The 21,808-nt window shown below is 37.0% G+C and overlaps 1 protein-coding gene across 1 annotated transcript; it reads left to right on the forward strand.

The window, feature by feature from the left end:
• The first annotated feature begins 78 nt into the window (after window positions 1–78).
• On the forward strand, window positions 79–21,518 carry AMD1 (adenosylmethionine decarboxylase 1). Its single transcript, XM_016137003.2, has 9 exons — window positions 79–516; window positions 14,723–14,809; window positions 15,787–15,913; window positions 16,913–17,015; window positions 18,117–18,159; window positions 18,267–18,411; window positions 18,524–18,616; window positions 18,724–18,879; window positions 19,316–21,518. Exons 1-9 carry the CDS (start codon window positions 407–409, stop codon window positions 19,451–19,453), a joined length of 1,002 nt encoding a protein of 333 aa, XP_015992489.1. The 5' UTR covers window positions 79–406; the 3' UTR covers window positions 19,454–21,518.
• The last annotated feature ends 290 nt before the right edge of the window (window positions 21,519–21,808 follow it).

The raw sequence follows: 21,808 nt of genomic DNA on the forward strand, positions 1-21,808 counted from the left end.
AGGGGCGGGACGCTGCGTCACTTCCTGGCCTTTTGGGGGAGATGGGATATATAAGCTCGCTGCTCACGCAGCTCCCTCGCTTCCACAGTATGGCCGGCGACATTAGCTAGCGCTCGCTCTGGTCTCTCTAACGGGGAAACAGCGGACTACAAGAGACTGAACTGTATCTGCCTCTATTTCCAACAGACTCACGTTCAACTTTCGCTCACACACACACACAAAAAGCCGGGAAAATTTTATTAATCCTTTTTTTTAAAAAAAGTTAATATAAAATTTTAGCAAAAAAAAAAAAAAGAGGAACCTGAACTTTAGTAACACAGCTGGAACAATCCGCAGCAGCGGCGGGAGAAGAGATTTAATTTAGTTGATTTTCTGTGGTTGTTGGTTGTTCGCTAGTCTCACGGTGATGGAAGCTGCACATTTTTTCGAAGGGACGGAGAAGCTGCTAGAGGTTTGGTTCTCCAGGCAGCAACCCGACGCAAACCAAGGATCTGGGGATCTTCGCACCATTCCAAGGTGGGTGCTCGGGACTCTCGCCCACAGTCGGGTTTGGGGTCTGTCTCTGCCTGGATGGCATCAGCCATGGGCGGAGATCAGGGGGCCGGGTTTCCGCAGCCTGTTCAGGTAGAAGCAGGTTCGCGGTCGTAGGCCGTTTCGACGGCCGTAGAGCGGGCCCCGGTGCTGGGGGGGGAGCGGCCCCGTCCACGCGGGGCCTGAGCCGGTTTCTCTTGCCGCCGTTGCCGGGCCGGGTACTGCCCGGGGGGAGGGGAGGAGGCCAGCACCACCGCGTGCTCAGGTAACGTGCCCCGCGAGGAGTGCGGGGCAGCGAACTGCGCCGCTCTGGGTGATTTGGTGGCCCGCGCCTTCCGACTTTCCTCTCGGGAGTTGACTGTCAGAGATCCCGGGCGGGGGTGTCTTGGGGGGCCCACGCGGGCTCCCTCCCGGCAGGTGTGGCTCGGCGGGCTTAGTCAGGCGCTAATTCGGGCGTGCCCGCGTTGGGGAGTGGAGTCTGAGCTGGACTCATTTTCGCTGTGTGTGGCGGATAGGAGGGGGGCCCTCTGGGTCCTGGGCTCAGGGGCTGGCGAGCAGGCCTCCAGCCAGCGGTCTGCGCTTGTAGCATGTGGCGCCCGGGCCGCGGGGATTGGGCGGGAGCAGTGGTGTCGCATTGGCTGGGCCCCACCGCCGCTCTAACGTGCTTTGCACCAAAGCCTTTTCGGGGCGGCCCGGGGAGCCAGCCGTGGAGCTCGTAGAAGCTTGCTCCCGAGTCTCTTGACCTTGGGTTGTGTAACCTGTTACCGAGTCGGTGGGATCCTGACGAGCTGCGGGGTGGAGTAAGGTTTGCCTACGTTTATGGTCTAGAGGCCGGTCCAGCCCAGGACATAATACCTAGCCTCCCACCCAGGCAGTCACGCGAGAAAGCTGGGCTAGTCGCGCAGAAAAGGAGAGGTCTTCTAGTGGTTTTGGGAAATGCAACCGCAAGTAAAAGCGTAGGTGGTTCCGAAGGTGCCCGGGCCTATACCCGGCGGTGCTCAGACCGCTAGCCACCCCTTGCCTTTCTAGACTCCTTCGAACATGAGTGCAGCGTCTGTGGCGGTGCGGCGCAGGAACCGGCGTGGCCGCTTCATTGAGAGACGACGACCAATGAGCTCCTGGGCCCGACCGAGAGCCTGGCCCCAGGGTGTGGGCCAATGGGCGTTTCAGGAATGTTGGCTGCGCTCGCCGCCGTCCCTGACAAAAAGCAACTGGAGAAGGGATTCCAAGAGGACACGTGCTGCCGGGACTTTAAGGCATTATTAGGTCTTGAAGGATTCTCTTGGAGAAAAGGATCGTGATAGCTAAAATGTCACAGGTCTCATTTTTCATGCTGTATGCGACACTTAAAGTGCTTACTATGTGCCAGGCTCAGCTCTAAGCATTTTATATATGTGTGTGTGTAGAGATAGATAGATAGATAGATAGATAGATAGATAGATAGATAGATAGATAGATAGATAGATGGTATAGGAAGCAGTTTACGTTTCTTACAATATGGGGAAGCTTAGTATTTCCTCCATTTCACAGATGAGGAAAACTCCCGGGTGTTGATGGCAAGCATTTGGTAAAAGATTGTGATCGGATTATCTCTTAAAATTCTAAAATAAAATGAATAACATTGTTTCGCTCTGGCTCATTAAATGTTTTGAAGCTTTGTAAGGACACCTTCTTACTAAAGGGAAGGGGGTTTTTACTTCCTCGACTTCTTGGGCAGAAATGTCAATTTCAGCTTATATGTTTTGGTGGTTAAAGAGTTCCCTGGATCGAGGAGGGGAGAGAGAAAGGCTTATAAAAGGGCAGCTTGCGTTCTTTAAATATTTGAAAATCATTTTTACTTTGTTCTTTCATTAGTAGCAATTACTTTATTTGCTTCAGTGTGGCTCTTAGAGTGATGGCAGAAGTTAAATCCTCAAGGACAATATTCTTGTCAGGTTTGATTTAGTGCCTTGTATTTGTAGATATTTAACATTCATTAAACCATTGTTTTGAGAGTTTCTAGCAGCACTTATCTGCTGTTGTCCATGGAACAACTGAGAACTAAAACGTCTATTGGATTTAACTGAGGAGGCCATTGGGTACATTTCTGGAAATATTTTCAACGACCTTATCTGTCAAGCAAGAGTAACTTAGTTAGGTTATTTACTAGGATAAAAAGTACCTGAAAAAAATATTAGATGCTAGATAAATCATCTAAAGTCAATACCTTGCAAGAGTTCATTGGAGCCTGGTCTCTGGGAGAAGTGGTGTGGGCCCCCAGAGACTTTGGAAGGATATTGGGTTATCCAGGAGAGTATGCATAGTGAAATGGTGTATGGCCTCTGAAATGTCAGGATTTGGATTAAAACAACGTTTAATAGCTGTGTGATGTTTATTCATCTGTAAAATGAGACAATAAAGGCACCTACTTCATGAGGTAGTTGTGAGGATGAAAGTGGGTTAATAAACATATAGTACTTAAAAACTGACACATAGTAGCCACTGTATAAGTGTTACTGTATTTATCTTTGATTCTTTGTTCTTTAGGACAAAATCCCCCCCCCCCGCCACTTTTTTTTTTAGCAACCAAGTCTGGAGAATGAAGTTTATCAGATTATAGTCTAAAAGGCTACACATGAAAGGGTACCCTAGCTATTCAAGTAGAGAAGGCAATATCACTGGGGAATTTTAGTTTGCTTCATTATATTAATCTTATAGAATAATTAATCTTTAATAACTTTGTTTTTATGTAATGATATAAAAATTTGGAAGCCAGAAAATCCTTGCTTGTCCTCACCTCATCCCCACCCTCAGTAATTCCATTACGATGTAAACAGTTGATAAAAAACAACAAATGTTGGCTAGAATGCAGAGAAAAGGGAACCCTCATACATTGTTGGTTGGATTGCAAATTAGTACAGCTACTATGGAAAATAGTATGTTTCGCAAAAAAGTAAAAATGGATAAACCTTTTGACCCAGCAATTGCACTTCTGTGTATTTATCCAGAGAAAACCAAAACAATAATTCATAAAGATCTATGCACCCCAAATATTCATGGCAGCGTAATTTACAATAGTAAAGATACGGAAGCAACCTAAGTGCCCATCAACACAATTGGATAAAGAAATTATGGTTCATATATACAATGGAATATTAGCCATTTAAAAAAAATGAAATCCTACTATTTGCAACGACATGGATGGACCTAGAGGTTCTTATGCTGAGTGAAATAAGTTAGAGAAAGATAAATACCACATGATTTCACTTATATTAGGAATATAAGGAACAAAAAGAACAAATTAAGCAAAAACTGACAAATGTAGTGGATAAGTTTGGTGATGGACAGAGGGGAGGGAATGTCGAGGGGCTGGGAGAATGGGGTGAAGGGTTAAAGAAGTATGAATTAGTAGTTGATAGATGGTCATGGGGGTGGAAGGGGAGCACTGCATAGGGAATGCAGTTAGCATTAATATGTTGGCTAGGTGGAGGGTCAAGGGGGAGAGGGGAGTAATTGGGGGAATTGTTTTATGAACTACATAGATGTCTAACCAATGTACTGTATACTTGAAACTAAAAATAATTTTAAAATGTAAATAGATGAAAGGTCACAGCTAAAAGACATTTCACAGACTGGACTAAAATAAAACACGTACACTATATATCAAACTTATAAAACCTCTGAAGACACTGAGTGAGAAGGCACAAATATACTAACTGGGCATCGCTACACATGCTATAAAGACATTAAAATGATAAGGATGTTTTGGTAAAAGTCAGAAAAATACCTTTCCAACATTGATGCAAGAGGAAATAGAAAGTTTAAATAGTCCTATAACCATTATGTAAATTGTGTTAGGCATTAATCATCCTACAAAGAATAGTAGTAGGCCCAAATGGCTTCACTGGAGTTTTTTCCCTAACATTTAAGGAAGAAATAATTCTAACCTTTTTCACACATTCTTGTAAATAGAGGGGGAAGACATTTCCCAGCTAATTTTGAGATTAGCATAATTTTGTTATCAAACCCTGACAAGCCGTGAAGGAACCAGAATTCTCATAACTGCTGGTGTGAATGAAAACTGAACAAACTACTTTTGAAAATGGTTTGGCTGTTTCTTAAAAAGTAGCATATACTGTAAGGTTTAATTTCTGTAAAACTAGAATTCGATTTCTGTAAACTCTGCGTACTAATCTGACAGAAGAATAGTTGTCTGAGGATGGAGTAAAGGGAAGAGTGGATTATAAAGAAAGCTTGCAGGGCCCTTTTTGGGAGTGATTGAGGTGTTCATTGTCTTGTGATAGGTTGTAGGGTGTGCATATATCTAGCTCGAAGATTCAATTGGTCTATATCTTCATCTAACACTTTGTATTGTCTATTTAGTTTTAGTTATTGTGGGTGTGTGGTAGTTTGTATTCCCCATCAGACTAGTGGAGTTGAGCTTCCTTTTATATCTTTATTGGCCATTTGAATATCTTTTGTGAAATGGTTGTTCAAGTTTATTTTCCTGTTTTTTGAGGATGACTTTTTTATTCGCAGGAGTTTTTAATATATTATCGATGAATTCTCTATCCAATGTGTGTTACAGATACACCCTCTGTGGTTTTCCGTATTCTATTGATATCCTTAAAAATAGAAGCTTATACATTTAATTGTCCAATTTATGAATATTTCCCGTTAATGGTTAGCAGTTTCTATGTACTACTTAAGATGTCTTTTGCTTATCCCAAAGTAATAAAAGATGTTCCTCTCCTGCAAAATTGTTTTACCTTTCGTATATAGATCTTGATTCTACCCTCAAGTCAAACTGGAACCCTCTCCCTGAATGTTCACCTTTTCTATCAAACATTTTCTACCCTCCCGTAGACCGTCGCGTAGAATTTACCTTGAGTATAATCTAAACAATTCCATAATACTGAGAATATTTTTTTTACTGATTTCTCAAGGGAGATAAAAAGGACACATGTAAAAAAAAAGAAAGGTGTGTGTGTGTGTTTTGTTTTTGTCTTTAATAGGGAAATTTTGTCTGGTATGGCTCAGGTTGAAGAATACAGTGTGTTGGAGAAAAGCAGTAGTCCAGACATATTCACGTAAATAAAGGAATGGATGATGTGTTCTAAAACTGACGTGTTTCATGTGATTTTTAAAGTTGAAATGTAAAGAGAGGGGTTTATATCTTAGGTTTAACATGAAGTTTGTCTACTTATTTTTCAGATTTCAAAAGAATATTGAATAGAAATCAGTGTATAAGAATTCTTAGAGCTGCTGGGCTAAAATTCTGGACTAAAGTATTTTATAAGAAACGGCAGCTTTCAGGGAGGGTAGGAGTAGGAGAGAGGAAGTCCGTTAGAAAATAAGAAATTTTGGTGAGAGGAAAAGATAGTTCAGTTTGATCTTTCAGAACAATAAAATACGCTTTCCTTTTTGCTTTTGCATTTATCATAGACCTGAACTATCCTTAGTAATGAGGTGGGTTCAGATGGGAAGTTCTAGTGGAGGTGAAGAGGATGAATATTGTGAGAAAGTTTGAGGCAGTTTATTTTGTTACATGGAAATGTAAAAATTAAAATCTCTAATGTTAGTGTTGGAAAAGACATTTAGGACTAGTGGGATGTTCTATTTTTTCTCTCCACTTGTTTTATTAGCTAAAATATAATTTGCATTAAGGATTGGGGGCAGTTGAAAAGCTAGTAAATCATACTTCAGTATTATTAACTTTCCCAGAGCACATGCCTTAATTTGACTATATCATTGCACAGTATTGCAATATTGATAATTTACATTGAAGGAACATCTCCAAATCACCTTTTTTTTTTTTTAAGAAGTACACCTTGAATAATAATCAACTGAATGTAGTATTAATTTTACTGATAGCAATTGAAATTTGGGGTAAAAATTTAATGTTGAGAATACTGTGATTATAATTAACAGTGCATTCTGGGTTGGTTTCTTTAAACAAAAAGAGAGTACTTATTTCTCTGGATATCTGAATTAACTGCCCTAGGAAGGTATCCACAGAATTTAACTTCTGGTCAGCCTAGGCGTTACTGAAGGATAATTTTTATATTTTAAGATACTTTTAACCCAAAGGCTACTACCTTGTGAAGTATAGAGGCCTGAAAGTAAGGAGAGTCTAAGACATAGACAAACTGGCTATTAGCTAAAGGCACAGTTGAGGGAAGTCTCTTTTCAATAGGCTTATTTGAGTACATTACTTGGTAACTCTGAAACCAGCAATTTTTACCCCTTAAGGAAGTAATCCATTAGGGGAATCTAATTACATGGAAGCCTTTTAAATGCAGATTTTCAGGCACCACCTTGTGGAATGTTTAACCTGGACCATGAATAGGACCCAGCTTAACTCTTCAGGCGCAAATAGTTCTTAGACCTTCCAGGAACCCTCTTCTGTTCCCTTAGTCGTTAATTTTTTCAAATTGTGGTAAGATTTACCATTTTAAACACTTTTTAATAAAGTTCAGTATTAAATAAATGCACTTTGTTGTGGAATAGATATCTGGAACATTTTTCATCTTGCAAAACTGAAACTACCTATTAAATACTTTCCCCTTCCCCCATTGACAGCCACCTTTCTACTTTCTCTGATTTTGACTAGGTATTTTATAGGGAGTGTTTAAGTACCTTTGATAAGTGGAATCATGCAGTATTTGTCCTTTTGTGACTGGCTTATTTGTTTAGCATGATGTCCTCAAGATTCATGTTAAAGCATGTGATAAGTTTTCCTTTAAGATGAATAATCCATTATATGTATACAATACATTTTCATTATCGATTAATCCCTTGATAGACATTTGAGTTGCTTCCATCTCTTTACAGTTAAGAATAACAGTGAACATGGATGTGTAAATGTATCTTTCAGGTCCTGTTTTTAATTCTTTTGGACATATACCCAGAAGTGGGATTGGTAGATCACGTGGTAATTTTCACCAAAGGTGCACTATTACAGTTTCTCCACATCCTTGCCAACACTTTTTAGTTCCTTTCCTCCTTGTTTCTTTTTATTTTATTTTTTTTTCTGTTTTCAGACATCTTAACGGATGTGAGGTGGTATCTCCTGATTTTGATTAACGTTTCTTTTATGAATAGTGCCATAGAGCATTTATTCATGTGCTTGTTGGCCATTTGTATATCTTTTTTAGAGAATTGTCTGTTTTAGTCCTTTGCCCATTTTTCGATTGGGTTTTTGTTGTTGGAGGTCCTTATATTCTGGATATTAACCTCTTACCAGATATACAATTTGCAAATATTTCCTCCCATTCTAAAAGTTCTCCTTTCACTCTGTCAAGTATTTCCTTACTGTGCACAGAAGTTACTAAGTTTGTAGTTTTGTTGCCTGTGGTCTTTGTGTTGTAACCAAGAAAATATTGCCAAATCGGATGTCAAGCTTTTCTTATATTTTCTCCTAGGAGATTTGTAGTTTTAAGTCTTTAATCCATTTTGAGCTAATTTTTATATATGATGTAATGTAAGGGTCCAGCTTCATTCTTTTTTATGGATTTCCACTTTTCCCAACATCATTTGATCAATACACTTTTTTCCCAATTGTGCAGTCTTGGACCTTTGTCACAAGGTCATTTGACCTGAGGCATTTACTTTTTATATTAAAAAATGTAGTCATTTGACCATTTCAGGTCTTAAGGAATCAGATGATGCTGAAGTCTTGCTTGTCATTTTAATTGTATGTTTTCCTGTAAGCACCCCAATTTGTTCTGTTTTTATTAGACCACAGACTCTTAAGAAAGCTTTAAATATAAAATATGGTTTGCCATTAATATTTTGTTTTTCAAACCTAGTGACTAAAATCTTCAGTTCATGTACTGTGATTAATAGTAAAGAGCATATAATTTCTTTAGGATCACTTATCAGGACCTGACTTAGGTTTAAGTTAATTAGGTTTTCTCAACCTCTGCATTGTTGACATATGGGCTAGATAACTTTTTATTGTGGGTAACGGTACTATATGGAATAGCAGCATCCCTGGTGTCTACCCACTGTATGCCAGCAACAACACCCCTTTCCAAGGGTGACAACCAAAAATGTCTCTGGATATTGTCAAACATTTTCTAGGTGTCAAAGTCATCCCCAGTTGAGAACCCCACTGAGTTAGACTAGTGAGGAGATGGCGGCATTTGAGTGAAGAAAGTGTACTTCAAGTTGGAATATTTTGGTGTATCTGTGAATTTTGTTGTGTTTTATAGCACCTTGCAATTGTGTAACACTTTGAATACCTTTTGCATATTTTCCAACATTAAATCAATAGTATATAATCCACTCCAAAATTGTCTTCCTTGTTCTGCTTATCAGTTTATGGTTTATTGAACTCATCTGTATTTTAAACTGAAGTAAAATATCAGTGAGTGACAAAAAGACCAATTTTATAAAATAGTTTATATTATTGACTAGTGATTCTCAGTCTAGGTGTTAGTGTGTCTGGCAACAAATCACAGACACTTTCCACCATACTGAGCTCTGCTGTGACATTCTAAATTGATACTATCTCACTTTGAAATCACAGATGTGATTTAGAAAATCCCCACCCCCCCTTTTTTTTAATCATTAAATTTGGACATAAAGCAGGGCACTGAAAACCTTTAAAATAGGAGTCAACAAACATTCTGTAAAGGACTAGAGAGTAAATCGTAAATTTTGTAAGGCAGTCTGTTGCAACCACTCAGCTCTCCCCTTAAAGGGAGAAAGCAGCCACAGAGTAGGTGTGGCTAGGATCCAATAGAGCTTTATTTATAAAAAGAGGCTTGTTTTTCCCACAGAAATGTGATAGAATAATTTGTTGTAATTCTTAGCTGGTTGTACATGTGTAGTATTCATTGTATTAACTTCTTCGGTTATGTTTCTCATATCTTTCTTGCCCCTTTATGTTGTTGAGTCTAGCAGCTCTCCTAGGATTGGCTTTATAATCACTTGGTTGGTAGACCATCCAACTGTTTGTCTTAGGGTGTTTTAAAGCAATTGCTTTCTTTTATACTGTGGCTTCGGCAAAATACAGACTGCTTGAGGGCTTCTATTAGGTAAGGAAGTTTGGTTGTGGAGTTTATTAACTAATGATGAATGAAGTTACAAGAGCATTGTGGTTTCCATTAAGGTGAAAAAAGCACACTCTGCTTGCTGTGTTGCTTGCTAAATTCAACTAAAAGCTCTGGACAGAATGCATGGCGCAGTTGAGGATTCTAAAAAGTAAATGTTAGCAGGTGAATGGGAGAAGGAAACCAAAACCCAAAATACCACTGAAACAGCTTGATTTCCTGTTTCTTTTATCCTCTGACATCTCCTGAGGTGGTCTCAAAGGCTGCACACCAGGTACAAACAAAAAGAGCTCTAAAGGGTCCTCTTTTTCTGGTCTGCAAAGACAGAAAGAAGAGGGCCCCTTTGGATCAGAGAGTGGTGTGTGCGCACGGGTGGGGGGAGGTATCCGTTTTTGTTTTTCTGGTGCTTTGCTTTTTTCCCCTCTTGCCACAGTATTTATCTGCAGTAGTTGTGACCAGGCAGATACCTAAACTCTAAGGAAAAGGGGGGACCCTTTCTGACCAAAGGAACTGTGATCCTAAGAGGGCTATCCCTGTTGCTTCTTTTCCCTTTATCACTGCCCCATTTGGCCGGAGAGGAACAGTCACAGGCAGCTTGCTGCAGAGCGGAGGAAATAAAGCCTTGGCTTTTCTAGCCAGAGGACCAAGAAGCTTCGCTGCTCTGCTGCTCCTGCCCCTGAGCCAAAAATTATCAGGGCAGTTATGGAGAGGAGCAAGATGAGAAAGTGATTCTATAAAGATTTATATGAACACTCTCAGCTGCTCATGTATTAGTCTGACCCTAGACAGCATATCGAAGGCCTTGAAAACTGATAGGTCACCTCCCAGTCCCAGATTGGGCACTGAGTAGCACGTAAAGGAGGACAAACTTGAATACCAGTGCATGCAGTCTTTCCTGACTGAACCGAAAACGCAACATAACCTATAGAGAAGTTGGATAAGAACCTGAAGACTGAACCTTAACCATTTCAGTTGTCTGCTAAAACAATTTTTAAAAATTGACATGCTCCATAGGATTTAAATAAAATTTAAAATTTTATAACATCGAAGTATTCAAGATACCATTATAAATTACTCGATTATTCGAATGACCAGGGAATTCTCAGCATCCCTCAAAGGAAAAGACAGCAAGCACCAACCTTGTGATGCAGATCAAGATTTAAAGGCAGCTATCATAACCATTTCCTCAGAGTGAATACTCTTAAAATGAAAAGAAAGAATAAAGTATTAGAGAAATAGAAAGTGCAACTTAAAAATATAACAAATAATAACTGCTAGAGTAAAAAAGTTAACCGTGTATGGGCTTCAGTAGAATGGAGATGATAGAAGAGTGAGTGAGGTCAGTCAGAATTATCCAGTCAGAACAACAGAAAAGATTGGAGGCGGGGGCAGGAATGAACAGAACCCGAGGGATTTGCAGGACAAACCAGAAAGCTCAACATTTTGTATCAGAAGAATCTGAGAAAGAAAAGTGTATTGTATAAAAATATTTGAGAAAATAATCTACATTTAGGTTCCTTATAATGAATGGGTTCTATAGCAACTGAGTTATTTGGCAGTGAAAAGAGTAAGCTTCATTTATATAGATTAAAATAGAATTCAAGTGGAATATATAATCTCTAGTTAGTCGACAGGATAATTCCGTCAAAAGAATCTTTAAGTCTATTCAAAAACGTTCCCTCTAAATGCCTGAGTTATTATGGTACCCATTAAAATAAAAAAAGTAGTAAAGGGTCATGTAACAATAGTTTTAGATCTTTTAAAATTTAAGATTGTTTACGGGTTTCCAGCAAGTCCATAGAGCTAATTAGAGCAATTACTTATTGCCAGATTCATATATTCGAAGGCCTGTTATGAACTAGTCTAGGCACTGAGGAAAGAAAAAATAAAAACAATTCCTAACTATATAGAATGATTCTAGTGGGATTGATGTAAATACAAAAATAGCTGCACAAATAAAATACTTTGGCAAGTATTCTGAGTTTTAAAACCTTTTCATGATAGATTTGATCTAGTGGGGATAGTGGGGTGACTTGAGCTGGAAGAATGGGGCTGAGGACAAGGGTGAAATCTGTTCTAACAGTACCCAGAACGTCAAAGTTCACATTGTTGTCTCAGTATAATTATAATGTTCTCTTTCACCCTCCAATGCCTTGATTTGAGTGAACAAGTTTATGGCACCTAATTTTAGAGAGAGAGAATAGTTTGCGGGAAAGCATAGCTTGACTGAAGTACAGAGATTAGGGATAGATTGATTTAGTTATCAATATATTCTTCAATATAGGATTCATTTTATTATTAGATTGTTTTAATTTATATTATGAAATTTGTCAAGTCAGAGGAAAAGGGGGATGCTGGGTGATATGAAGATTAGATAATAGTTTATTTTCTGGAGAGAGTAAAACATGATCTTTCTGAAATCGAGGCTCCTATTATTATTGTGGAGGAATACAATCACCACCCCTAAAACAAAGTCAAAGCTTATACTGAGCGTGAGATTCCTAGCCCTTTACCCTCTTTTGTCTACCACGAATCCTAACGTTCTTTAGGCAAGAGAATGGAATATTTGGTGATCTTAGATGGAAAATGATGACATTAGTTCCCCAGTGATAACAGCCCAGTCAGAATACCCTGTCCTGTATAGAGGCCCATAGTAAAACAAGCCCTATTCATGTGCATAGACCTGATGAGCTAATTCTTAGTATCCTATTCTTGGTCTAGACTCATATTAAGGAAATGTTGAAAGGAGACAGTTGGGGGAACATCTGAGGATAAATTCGGATAAGTGTATAGAAAACAGAAGCAAGTGAAAAGGCAAGACAGCTTTTAAATCCAGATAAAACAAAGTTATACAAGAAAAGAAAAAGTTTGTTATCCTGTCTATCTAGCTCAGCCAATGGAGCATATTTAAAAGTGTTAACATAACTATAGTTAACTCTGTTGTCTGATGTATATGCATGCTAAGAGTAAACCTTTTCCCACCACAAGGAAAAAGTTTTTCTTTTTTTTCTTTTTTTTCTTTTTCTTTTTGCTTTTTATTGAATCTGTATGAGATGATGGATGCTAACTAAGCTTGTAATCATTTCACAATATACATTAAGTCAAACTATTATGCCATATACCTTGAACTTATACAACAATTGATATATATCAATTGGATTGTAATAAAACTGGGAGGAGGGAGTGTTATAAATAGTGAATATTACTGAGAAGGTATGATAGGAAAGGATTCATTAGAATATCCGGTGGGTGGAATAAAGTATTTGCAAGAGTGCTGAATTTTAATGGAAAGTCAGTAGGTAATGACATTAGCAGGTAGCATTATTGGAAAATCTTCAGTTTTTGAATTCTTATCATCTAGTAGGTAAATTTGATACGTGTTATGTGATTTAATCTTGTCAGTCTTGTGAAGTGAGTTTTATTACCCACCAGGTAAAGAAGCCAAGCCCAGGAGTAATTGTAAGGACTGTCACAAAGCAAAAAAGTCAATAGCTTCTATAAAAGCCCCATGTTATAAACATGCCCGACCTCGTCTGATCTCACAAGATAAGCAGGGTCGGGCCTGGTTAGTACTTGGATGGGAGACCACCTAGGAAGAGCAGGTGCTGTAGGCGTTTTTAAAAAAAACAAAAACCATGTTTTCCTTTAGGTCTGATTATTTCTTTTTGCATTAAAGCATACTATTTGTGGGATTGAAATACCTTTGGTTCTGAAAGTTATTTGTACATTAGTGAACTTTGCGTCTTAGAAATCTGAAACGCGAAGCTATTGCTTGGCTATCTAAAGTAAGAGGATTAAAACAATATGTTTGTGTTACTCAGAACTCAGTCTTAATTGTGACTTTTCTTCCTTAAACAACTAATTGTACCATTTTTAAAATTCAAAACCGCAAATATATAGCCTAGTCTAATATGTACTTTTTTTTCAAGCAATTGTTGTCACCTTTTAAAAAGAAATAATTGCTAGCTCTTTTTTAAAAATTGGTTAAGTTATGGACAAATAAGCTCTATAATCATGAGCAAGCCAAAGTCTTTTAAATTTTTCAAATGGGTCTCAGTACTATTCAGTTTAACTGATGTACCCATCTTAGGAATTAACTGCTTCTGTGATTGTGGATGCAGTTGCTCATTGGGCCAGTATCAGTTCCTTTTGTCAAAATGATGAAACGTAGTTCCACAAGATTGATTGGTACTGTGTTTGCTTTTTAATATACGTTTTTATGCTGGCTATGCTGTTGAGGATTTCTCTTAACAAAGGTCTTAACTGGAAAAGAAAACTTAACCCATACTATGTCATTTTCTTGGATATAGAAGAATAACCTACCAAGTAGTAAGAGCTTTAAAACATTTTTAGCCTTTGATCTGATTATTTTAAGATGTCTCGTGGAACTGTTATGTTTTTTGTTTTTGTTTGTTTGTTTGTTTTCATTTATAGTGGACATACTAAAAAGGAAATACTTCCTTAGGTGTCAGTCAAGTAAATTATGACAAGCTTACTGAGTTATGGCCATATAACTTTTCATCTTGCTCTCTATTGCCTGTATTATAGACTTTTCACTTTGTTGAAATAGGCATTTCCCATCTTACTAATGGGCTGGGCTGCATTGTGTTCCCAAGATCTTATGTGTATGCTTTCACTGTTGAATGACCATCCAAAGGCATTTTTCATTTTTTTGACCATGTTTCTTGACTCTTAGACACCACTGAGTATTGTACTTAGCTGCCAATTTGATAGCAGAAAAACGGTATCTCATTTTAACTTACTTTTCTTTAATCACTTAACTAGCGAGAGGTAATGTTTTTCTCGGTTTATGAGCCTTCCGAATTTCCTTTGTACATGGCTTATTCACATTTTGTCTACTTGTCTTTTCTTAGTAAATATAAATATAATTTCTAATTTTCTGGTTTGCTTTTTTTATCGTTTTTCATATATAGCAAAACACATTGTCTTATTTATCGGATTTGTAAATATAGACAGTTTTGAAACAAAGCTAAATATTGGTATTCGTAAGAGAAGCTAGAACAAGAATGCACTGATAAATATAAAATATGCAGTGTTAATCATCGGGAAACTCTAAGTTTGAGAACTTGATAATTTTTATGAGAGGAGGCAAGTACTGTTACAAATTAATTCCCTTTTTGGTTAAATAATAGATCCGAGTGGGACATACTTTTGAAGGATGTGCAATGTTCAATCATAAGTGTGACAAAAACTGACAAGCAGGAAGCTTATGTACTCAGGTAAGTCCTTTAAAACAAGTGTTAGCTAACCGATTTCAGTTTGAATCATACTTTACATAAAATAGCAAATTGTTCTTCTGGACCTCAGTTCCATGATCATTTTTACCTTATTTTTAAAAATATGACATAAAATAAAACGTTTATTTCAGGTGTCCCTAGGCAGTAGGTTTTGAAGTCTTGTCTAAAAGCTCTTCAAGGTTGTTGCCGTCTGTACTTCCTTGTAGTTAGCAGGGAGTATCTGTAAAGGAGGGTAGAATGGCATTGTTCTTTTACCTTCAACCTCAGGTCTTCGTTTTAGTATATGCCTCTAAATACCAGAACTTCACGCAAGGCGGAAATTGACTCCACCATACAAATAGGATTGCTGTACATAACAGAAGAAAGCTATTCAACCTTTTTATAGGTAGAAAGTTAATTTATTCTAGAAAAACAATGAAGTTTTCTGATACATATTATAATAGGCCTTGGATTGAATAAGGTCCTTAAGGTGCTTGCTTCTTAATATGCTTGCGTTTGGCACATACAGATGTTTATCAAGTGTTTATGTGCCAGGCCCTAGGGATAGAAAGGTAAATAAAAACACATTCCTTTCTTCATGGAGTTTATTATCTAATGTAAGAAGTAAAGAGATGACTACAGAATACATGTGCGTGGGTAGTGCAAAATGAAGTAAAGTATGAATTTAGTAAATAATGTCCTAGGATAGGTGAGATGAGGAGGAAAATTTTAGTAAAAGAGGGTTTACATAATGAATTAATGGTGCTTTATACCTAATTTAAGGCCTGTTTCTGTGGATTCTAGAACATTAAACTGATTTTTATATAACAAGAGGAAGGATACTATAGTGCATTAATTGCTTCCTTGAGATCTTAACATTTAAAATTACTAGCCAAAAATTGAGTGATAGTTTATAATAGATTAATTGCATCTCAATGGTACATAAACAGCATTATGTGATTTTTTTTTTTCAATTGCAGTGAGAGTAGCATGTTTGTCTCCAAGAGACGTTTCATTTTGAAGACATGTGGTACCACCCTCTTGCTGAAAGCACTGGTTCCCCTGTTGAAACTTGCTAGGGATTACAGTGGGTTTGACTCAATTCAAGTAAGTACTCAGAAAATATTTTATCTTTTTTTTTTTCCAGGCACAAATTAAGGGTTCTGAATAAATCTGTAAATACATTTTTCTGCTTACTGCTTCAGTTATAATAGGTAAGGGTGGGCACACCACGAGAAAAGATCATTCTTCCTGCTGATCAAGAACAGCAGAGTATGGAGGAGGCAGAAAATGAGTCAAGATATAATCCAAATGAGAGAAAGAAATGAAGAAACCAGACATATTTAATAGTTAACTCCTTGATATGTTAATATGAATGATAAAGAAACGAAGAAGGGAAAGCAAGAAAAACTATTCAGTCTTCATAATGAAGAATCGATTATGTTAAGAAGCAACAGACAGTATTGAGTTAAATTCTGATAACATTCAAGACTTAAGGTGTTTATGCTTATGCCTTATATCGTTTGGTGAACAGATGTTGGATTTTAATATTTCACTTGATTAGGGCAAAGGATATCTTGTTAGTGGAACCCAAAACAGTTTTTAATTTATTGATTCTTATAAGGAATCTAAAGCAATAAATTCTTAATTTTTGAATCACTGACTCTTGAAATTTAATGTACATATGTTCTCCCATGAAATGTTTGATTGCACGCCTATTTAAAAACTCAGATTAGGAACCACTGCTCTAGACAATTGTACCTTGTCTCTACAGTTGTCATGACCCATCATCAGTAGATTGGGCATTTTTTAGTTTCTAGAAACTCATTGACTAGTCACTCTACATTATTAATACTCTATTGAGACTGCTCCATAGCTTAAAAACAGTTCCTCTATATAATATTAACTCATGGATATTGGTCTGAAACCTTGCTCTCTGACACAGTGGCCTTCATTTTTGTCAGCCAGCACAAGATTGCATATCCATTAAGCATATTAAAGGGAAAACATTGTTAAATATTAAGGAAAATATTTGTAGAGATAGAGCTTTGATTTTGACATGTATATGTAGAAAATGGTTGATTAAGTTACCTATCTATCTTTTAGAGCTTCTTTTATTCTCGTAAGAATTTCATGAAGCCGTCTCACCAAGGGTACCCACACCGGAATTTCCAGGAAGAAATAGAGTTTCTTAATGCAATTTTCCCAAGTAAGTTTAGATAAATAGAATTGAAACTTGGTTTTATTAAAGTTAGAGGTTATATCCTTTCAGAGATCTTTTTTATATATAAAGGTGTATATACATGTAAATGTACATTATGCAATTTAGATAAATGTTTCAATAATAGCTGATCACAAATTTGAGAGAGAGTGTGTGTGTGTGTGTGTGTGTGTGCACCTCAGATCAGTGTCGAAATGATGAAGAAAGTTAAGGAATTGGTCACCTGCTAGAAGCATTATTCATCTTCATCTAGTTGCTTGCTCTGATTTATATCTAACTTAGTGGTTATGAAGGCTATGATCCCCTTCATCCAGCGGCTTCATAATCCTGTGCTGAGACACTAGTCCAGTATTCTATACAGGAATTGAGCTGACTTATAAATGACCAACACAGTGAGATCATAATGTGACTTAAACAAAACTGGCAAGATTTTCTTCCACCCATTTACTAAGCTTTTATTTATAGACCTTCCTTTTTGAGCTTCAAGGTTAGGACACTAATGGTTCTCTAACATTCTTATATCCCAGGCGAGGCTGAAAAGCTAGGATGATTTTAATAACTTGACAAAGTCACTCAGGCATCATTTTAAAGGAAAACCAGATTTCTGTTCTTATCTATTTATATGAAACTATACTGGGCTATCTTAGAGAGTGCTGAGTATAATTTAGTGTAAATATCTACCAATTGTTAATTTACCATGTTAATTGAGGCTTTGAAAAAATATGGAAAAGGAAGTATTTTACATAAAATGACTTGTATTTACTTGGGAGAGTAGATTAAGTGGGTGACCAAATTCCATTTCCTAATGGAGTTTTAGGGAAAAATGAGCCATAATTTTCTCAGCATCCTTTAGGCTGACTCAGTGACTGAAGTGTATCTCTAAATGACAGCTAGTAAAAAATATATAATTTTAAGGATGATAGAGGGAATCCTGCCTACTTGTGAATTCACCCATTTACTTATATTTCCCTTCACTGGTATTTCTGATAGGAGGCAAGTAGTATCATCCTAACTGTGAGAAGGATGAGAAGTAGCCATTCTATTAAATGGATCTCGTTGTATTTATTTTACATTCTCCTCCCCCAACAGATGGAGCAGCATATTGTATGGGACGTATGAATTCTGACTGTTGGTATGTTGGACACAATTCATGGAGTTTTTTTATATATATATGTATATAAGGTTTACTTTAAACTTTCAGTTGTCATTTTTGGAAACAATTTTTTCCCTTTTATATAGGTACTTATATACTTTGGATTTCCCAGAGAGTAGGGTAATCAGTCAGCCAGATCAAACCCTGGAAATTCTGATGAGTGAGCTTGACCCAGCAGTTATGGACCAGTTCTACATGAAAGATGGTGTTACTGCAAAGGATGTCACTCGTGTAAGCATTTTTAATAATTCTGGATTCTGCTTGGGGACTGAAGTATATTATTTAACTCACTTGGTTTAATTTTTAAATTCGTATTTAATTCATTCTTTTGCCTTCTTTCCAGGAGAGTGGAATTCGTGACCTGATACCAGGTTCTGTCATTGATGCCACAATGTTCAATCCTTGTGGGTATTCAATGAATGGCATGAAATCGGATGTAAGTAATAATGTACAAATTAAATATTTAAGTAATGTACAGATTAAATTTTTAAATAATATTTAAATGTGCCTTTTCCATTATTAATACAAAACTATTTCTCTAAGGGAACTTATTGGACTATTCACATCACTCCAGAACCAGAATTTTCTTATGTTAGCTTTGAAACAAACTTAAGTCAGACCTCCTATGATGACCTGATCAGGAAAGTTGTGGAAGTCTTCAAGCCAGGAAAATTTGTGACCACCTTGTTTGTAAATCAGGTAATTTGTTTTATTTTTGACAGACAATAAAATCTTCCACGAAATAAGGATAGAGAGGCATGTTGTAAAATATATTCTAAAATGGCACATAGATACTCAGAGGTATGACTAGTTGAGGTGTTATTAAGATGAGAAACTTTACATGTTTCATTAGACTTCTGTTGTCTTGTTTTATATCTAGCCTAATTGATGGGCTCCTCCTGTCCTTTTTATTTTCTCTGTTGACAGGCCTGGGGTTAGGGTGGGTGGAGGCTGGGGGTGAGGGGAGGAGAGTACATAAATGCTCTTTATTCAGCCCATAAGAAAGCAGTTAAAATATTCAAGTGCCACAGTTACAGTAAAATTGTAGTCTTAAATATTTATGGTGTGACAATTTTGTTTGCAAAAACTTCTGCAGTTTGGAAGCACTAATAGTTTATTTAATTTTTTTGCCCAGAGTTCTAAATGTCGCACAGTGCTTTCTTCGCCCCAGAAGATTGAAGGTTTTAAACGTCTTGATTGCCAGAGTGCTATGTTCAATGATTACAACTTTGTTTTTACCAGTTTTGCTAAGAAGCAGCAACAGCAGAGTTGATTAAGAAAAATGAAGAAAAAACGCAAAAAGAGAACACACATAGAAGAAGGTGGTGGCTGCTTTTTAGATATTGGTACTGGGGGCCATGCTTTCCATAACCACCACCTTGTAGTTGCAGAAAGCCCTAGATGTAATGATAGTGTAATCATTTTGAATTGTATGCATTATTATATCAAGGAGTTAGATATCTTGCATGAATGCTCTCTTCTGTGTTTAGATATCCTATGCCACTCTTGCTGTGAAATTGAAGTGCATGTAGAAAAAAACTTTTACTGTATAAAACTTTACAACACTTGTGACAAAAATTCAATTTGGTTTATGCACAGTGTAATATTCCTCCAGGTATCCTCCAAAATTCCCCACAGACAAGGCTTTCGTCCTCCTTAGGTATTGGCCTCAGCCTAACTATCCGGGACTGTTTATTAAATTGCTGCCAAGATATTGCATCCAGTTACCTCCAGTTTCTAGAACAAATTCTCTACTAATGTTACTGAAATCAATTTCTACTTCATACAGGTGTTTTTTGCAACAGCAATTAAAGTTTTTCTTCCATGAGTCAGTCCTCTTAAGAAAATGATTGGGCTATCCATTTTGTGTATTACTTTTTTAACATTATTGCTTCCTGTGCTTGTATTCCTTTAATTGATTTCACTCCTCACCATGGTGTCTCCCTGCCCCCAATAAAGCAATACACTTTTACACTGGGTTTATACTAATATTATACCCCAGAGGGGAAAGGAGGGTAGACTCTAGTTTTAATTTTCTTTTAAGGTCAAGGGAGTTTGGCTTTTTTTTTAATTGGCATTAGTTTGGAAGATAGTGACAAACTATTGTTTAGCAAGGAAGACACATAGATGAATATTAAGATATACTGGCAGAACTATATGGGAACTGCATGCCATTCTGTGCTCCCCAGTAAATAAGAATTAGCTTCACATGAGTCCCATGTTTTTACTACTTGCTAAGTAAGTAGTACAAAATTTTTTATCACAATTTTTTAGCAAGGAGATTTCAGATACAGGTACTGGATTCCGTAAGTCAAGTCAGCTTAGATCATTCACCTTAATTTTTACTTTAGCAGTCATTTCCTCTAATTTCCATTAATAGTATACCATAAAGTTTAGTTCACAGCAGAATCAATGTCTGCCATCTTGTGACTTGAAGTTCTGTGACTTCGTAATGCACGTGATAGTGTTCTGACTTCATCTGTTCCTCTTACTGGTGATATTTTACCATGGTTTCACAGGATCCATGTGAGTGACTGTCCAGAATGAGAGCTAGCTGTTCAGGTTATTCAGACATACATAGTGAAATAATAGAATGCTGTCTATGAAACATAAAATTCCAAAGTGGCCAGTGGGAAATGACAAGAAATACAGGCTTTCAAGAGTTGGCATCTTTTAGCTATATTTGCAAATACTGTACGATTTGAGCAGCCTAGAAAACAGCAAAGTTGACTATATTTTGTATTCTTGTCCTCAAAAATTTTTTTTAATTCTTTCTGGATTGATGCAGTGATGTTTTTGTTCCTTCCGTATTTATAAACAAAACACTTTTTTTTTTAGTGTTTTTAAGCAAAATCTACTTGGTTTGAAATCAAGTGGTTGGAACACTTTTGACTTTTATTTTAAGCATGTTCTTGATTCAAAGTTTCATTGAAGAAACTTTCAATCAATGGATCAGTTTGATTCTATAATTAGTGTACACAGTACCTAATGTTTTGGTGCTGTTTAGAGGACCAGTGCTCAAAGTGGATTTTGTTCTTGAACAGTGTCCCAGTAGATTTGATGACATTTGTTGGCTTGAGGTCTAATTTTCTTTTCCCTAATAGATTCAATATTTCTAATGTTGAAAAACTGCAAAAATTTATATGGAACAAAGCCTAGAAAAATGTAGATTAAACAGTAATTTAAATTAATCTTAGTGTGTATGATAGAAGAGGGAAAATTCTGGTGCCATAATTTCTCTCTTCGTGGTGTTGGACTTAAATCAGTTGAAATGTATTTCTGTACCACAATTTAAGCTTCAATAAAAGTTTGCTTAATCGATTGTCTAGTAACATTCAGAAAGTTTTCTGTGGATGTATTTTTTTTAAATAGTATACATGATTAAATACTAGATAACCTAAAGATTTTATAGTTAGTTGATGAAGTCTACATTTTAGTAGTAAGGGTGTTTGAGATGAACCCTGGAAGTTAGAAAAGCCTTCTTCATAAACACTTTGATGTCCTTGACTCCTGGTGCTCTAAGCAGATTCATGATATCTCCCACTCACCTGTTTTCCCTGACCTGCCCTGATTGGGATTCAAAGCCTACAAAATAAGGAGAAATAATGCTTGTGAGGCTTTATGGAAA

The sequence above is a fragment of the Rousettus aegyptiacus genome, unplaced genomic scaffold (assembly GCF_014176215.1).
Source record: "Rousettus aegyptiacus isolate mRouAeg1 unplaced genomic scaffold, mRouAeg1.p scaffold_m13_p_1, whole genome shotgun sequence".
In the NCBI taxonomy this organism is placed as follows: Eukaryota; Metazoa; Chordata; class Mammalia; order Chiroptera; family Pteropodidae; genus Rousettus; species Rousettus aegyptiacus.

What these genes read in the sequence shown, in the direction of transcription:
- AMD1 (XM_016137003.2), top strand. Translation starts at nt 407, where the DNA reads ATGGAAGCTGCACATTTTTTCGAAGGGACGGAGAAGCTGCTAGAGGTT. An exon ending in CGTATGAATTCTGACTGTTG is followed by an intron (nt 18,160 to 18,266) that starts GTATGTTGGACA and finishes CCTTTTATATAG; the next exon opens with GTACTTATATACTTTGGATT. An exon ending in TGAATGGCATGAAATCGGAT is followed by an intron (nt 18,617 to 18,723) that starts GTAAGTAATAAT and finishes TATTTCTCTAAG; the next exon opens with GGAACTTATTGGACTATTCA.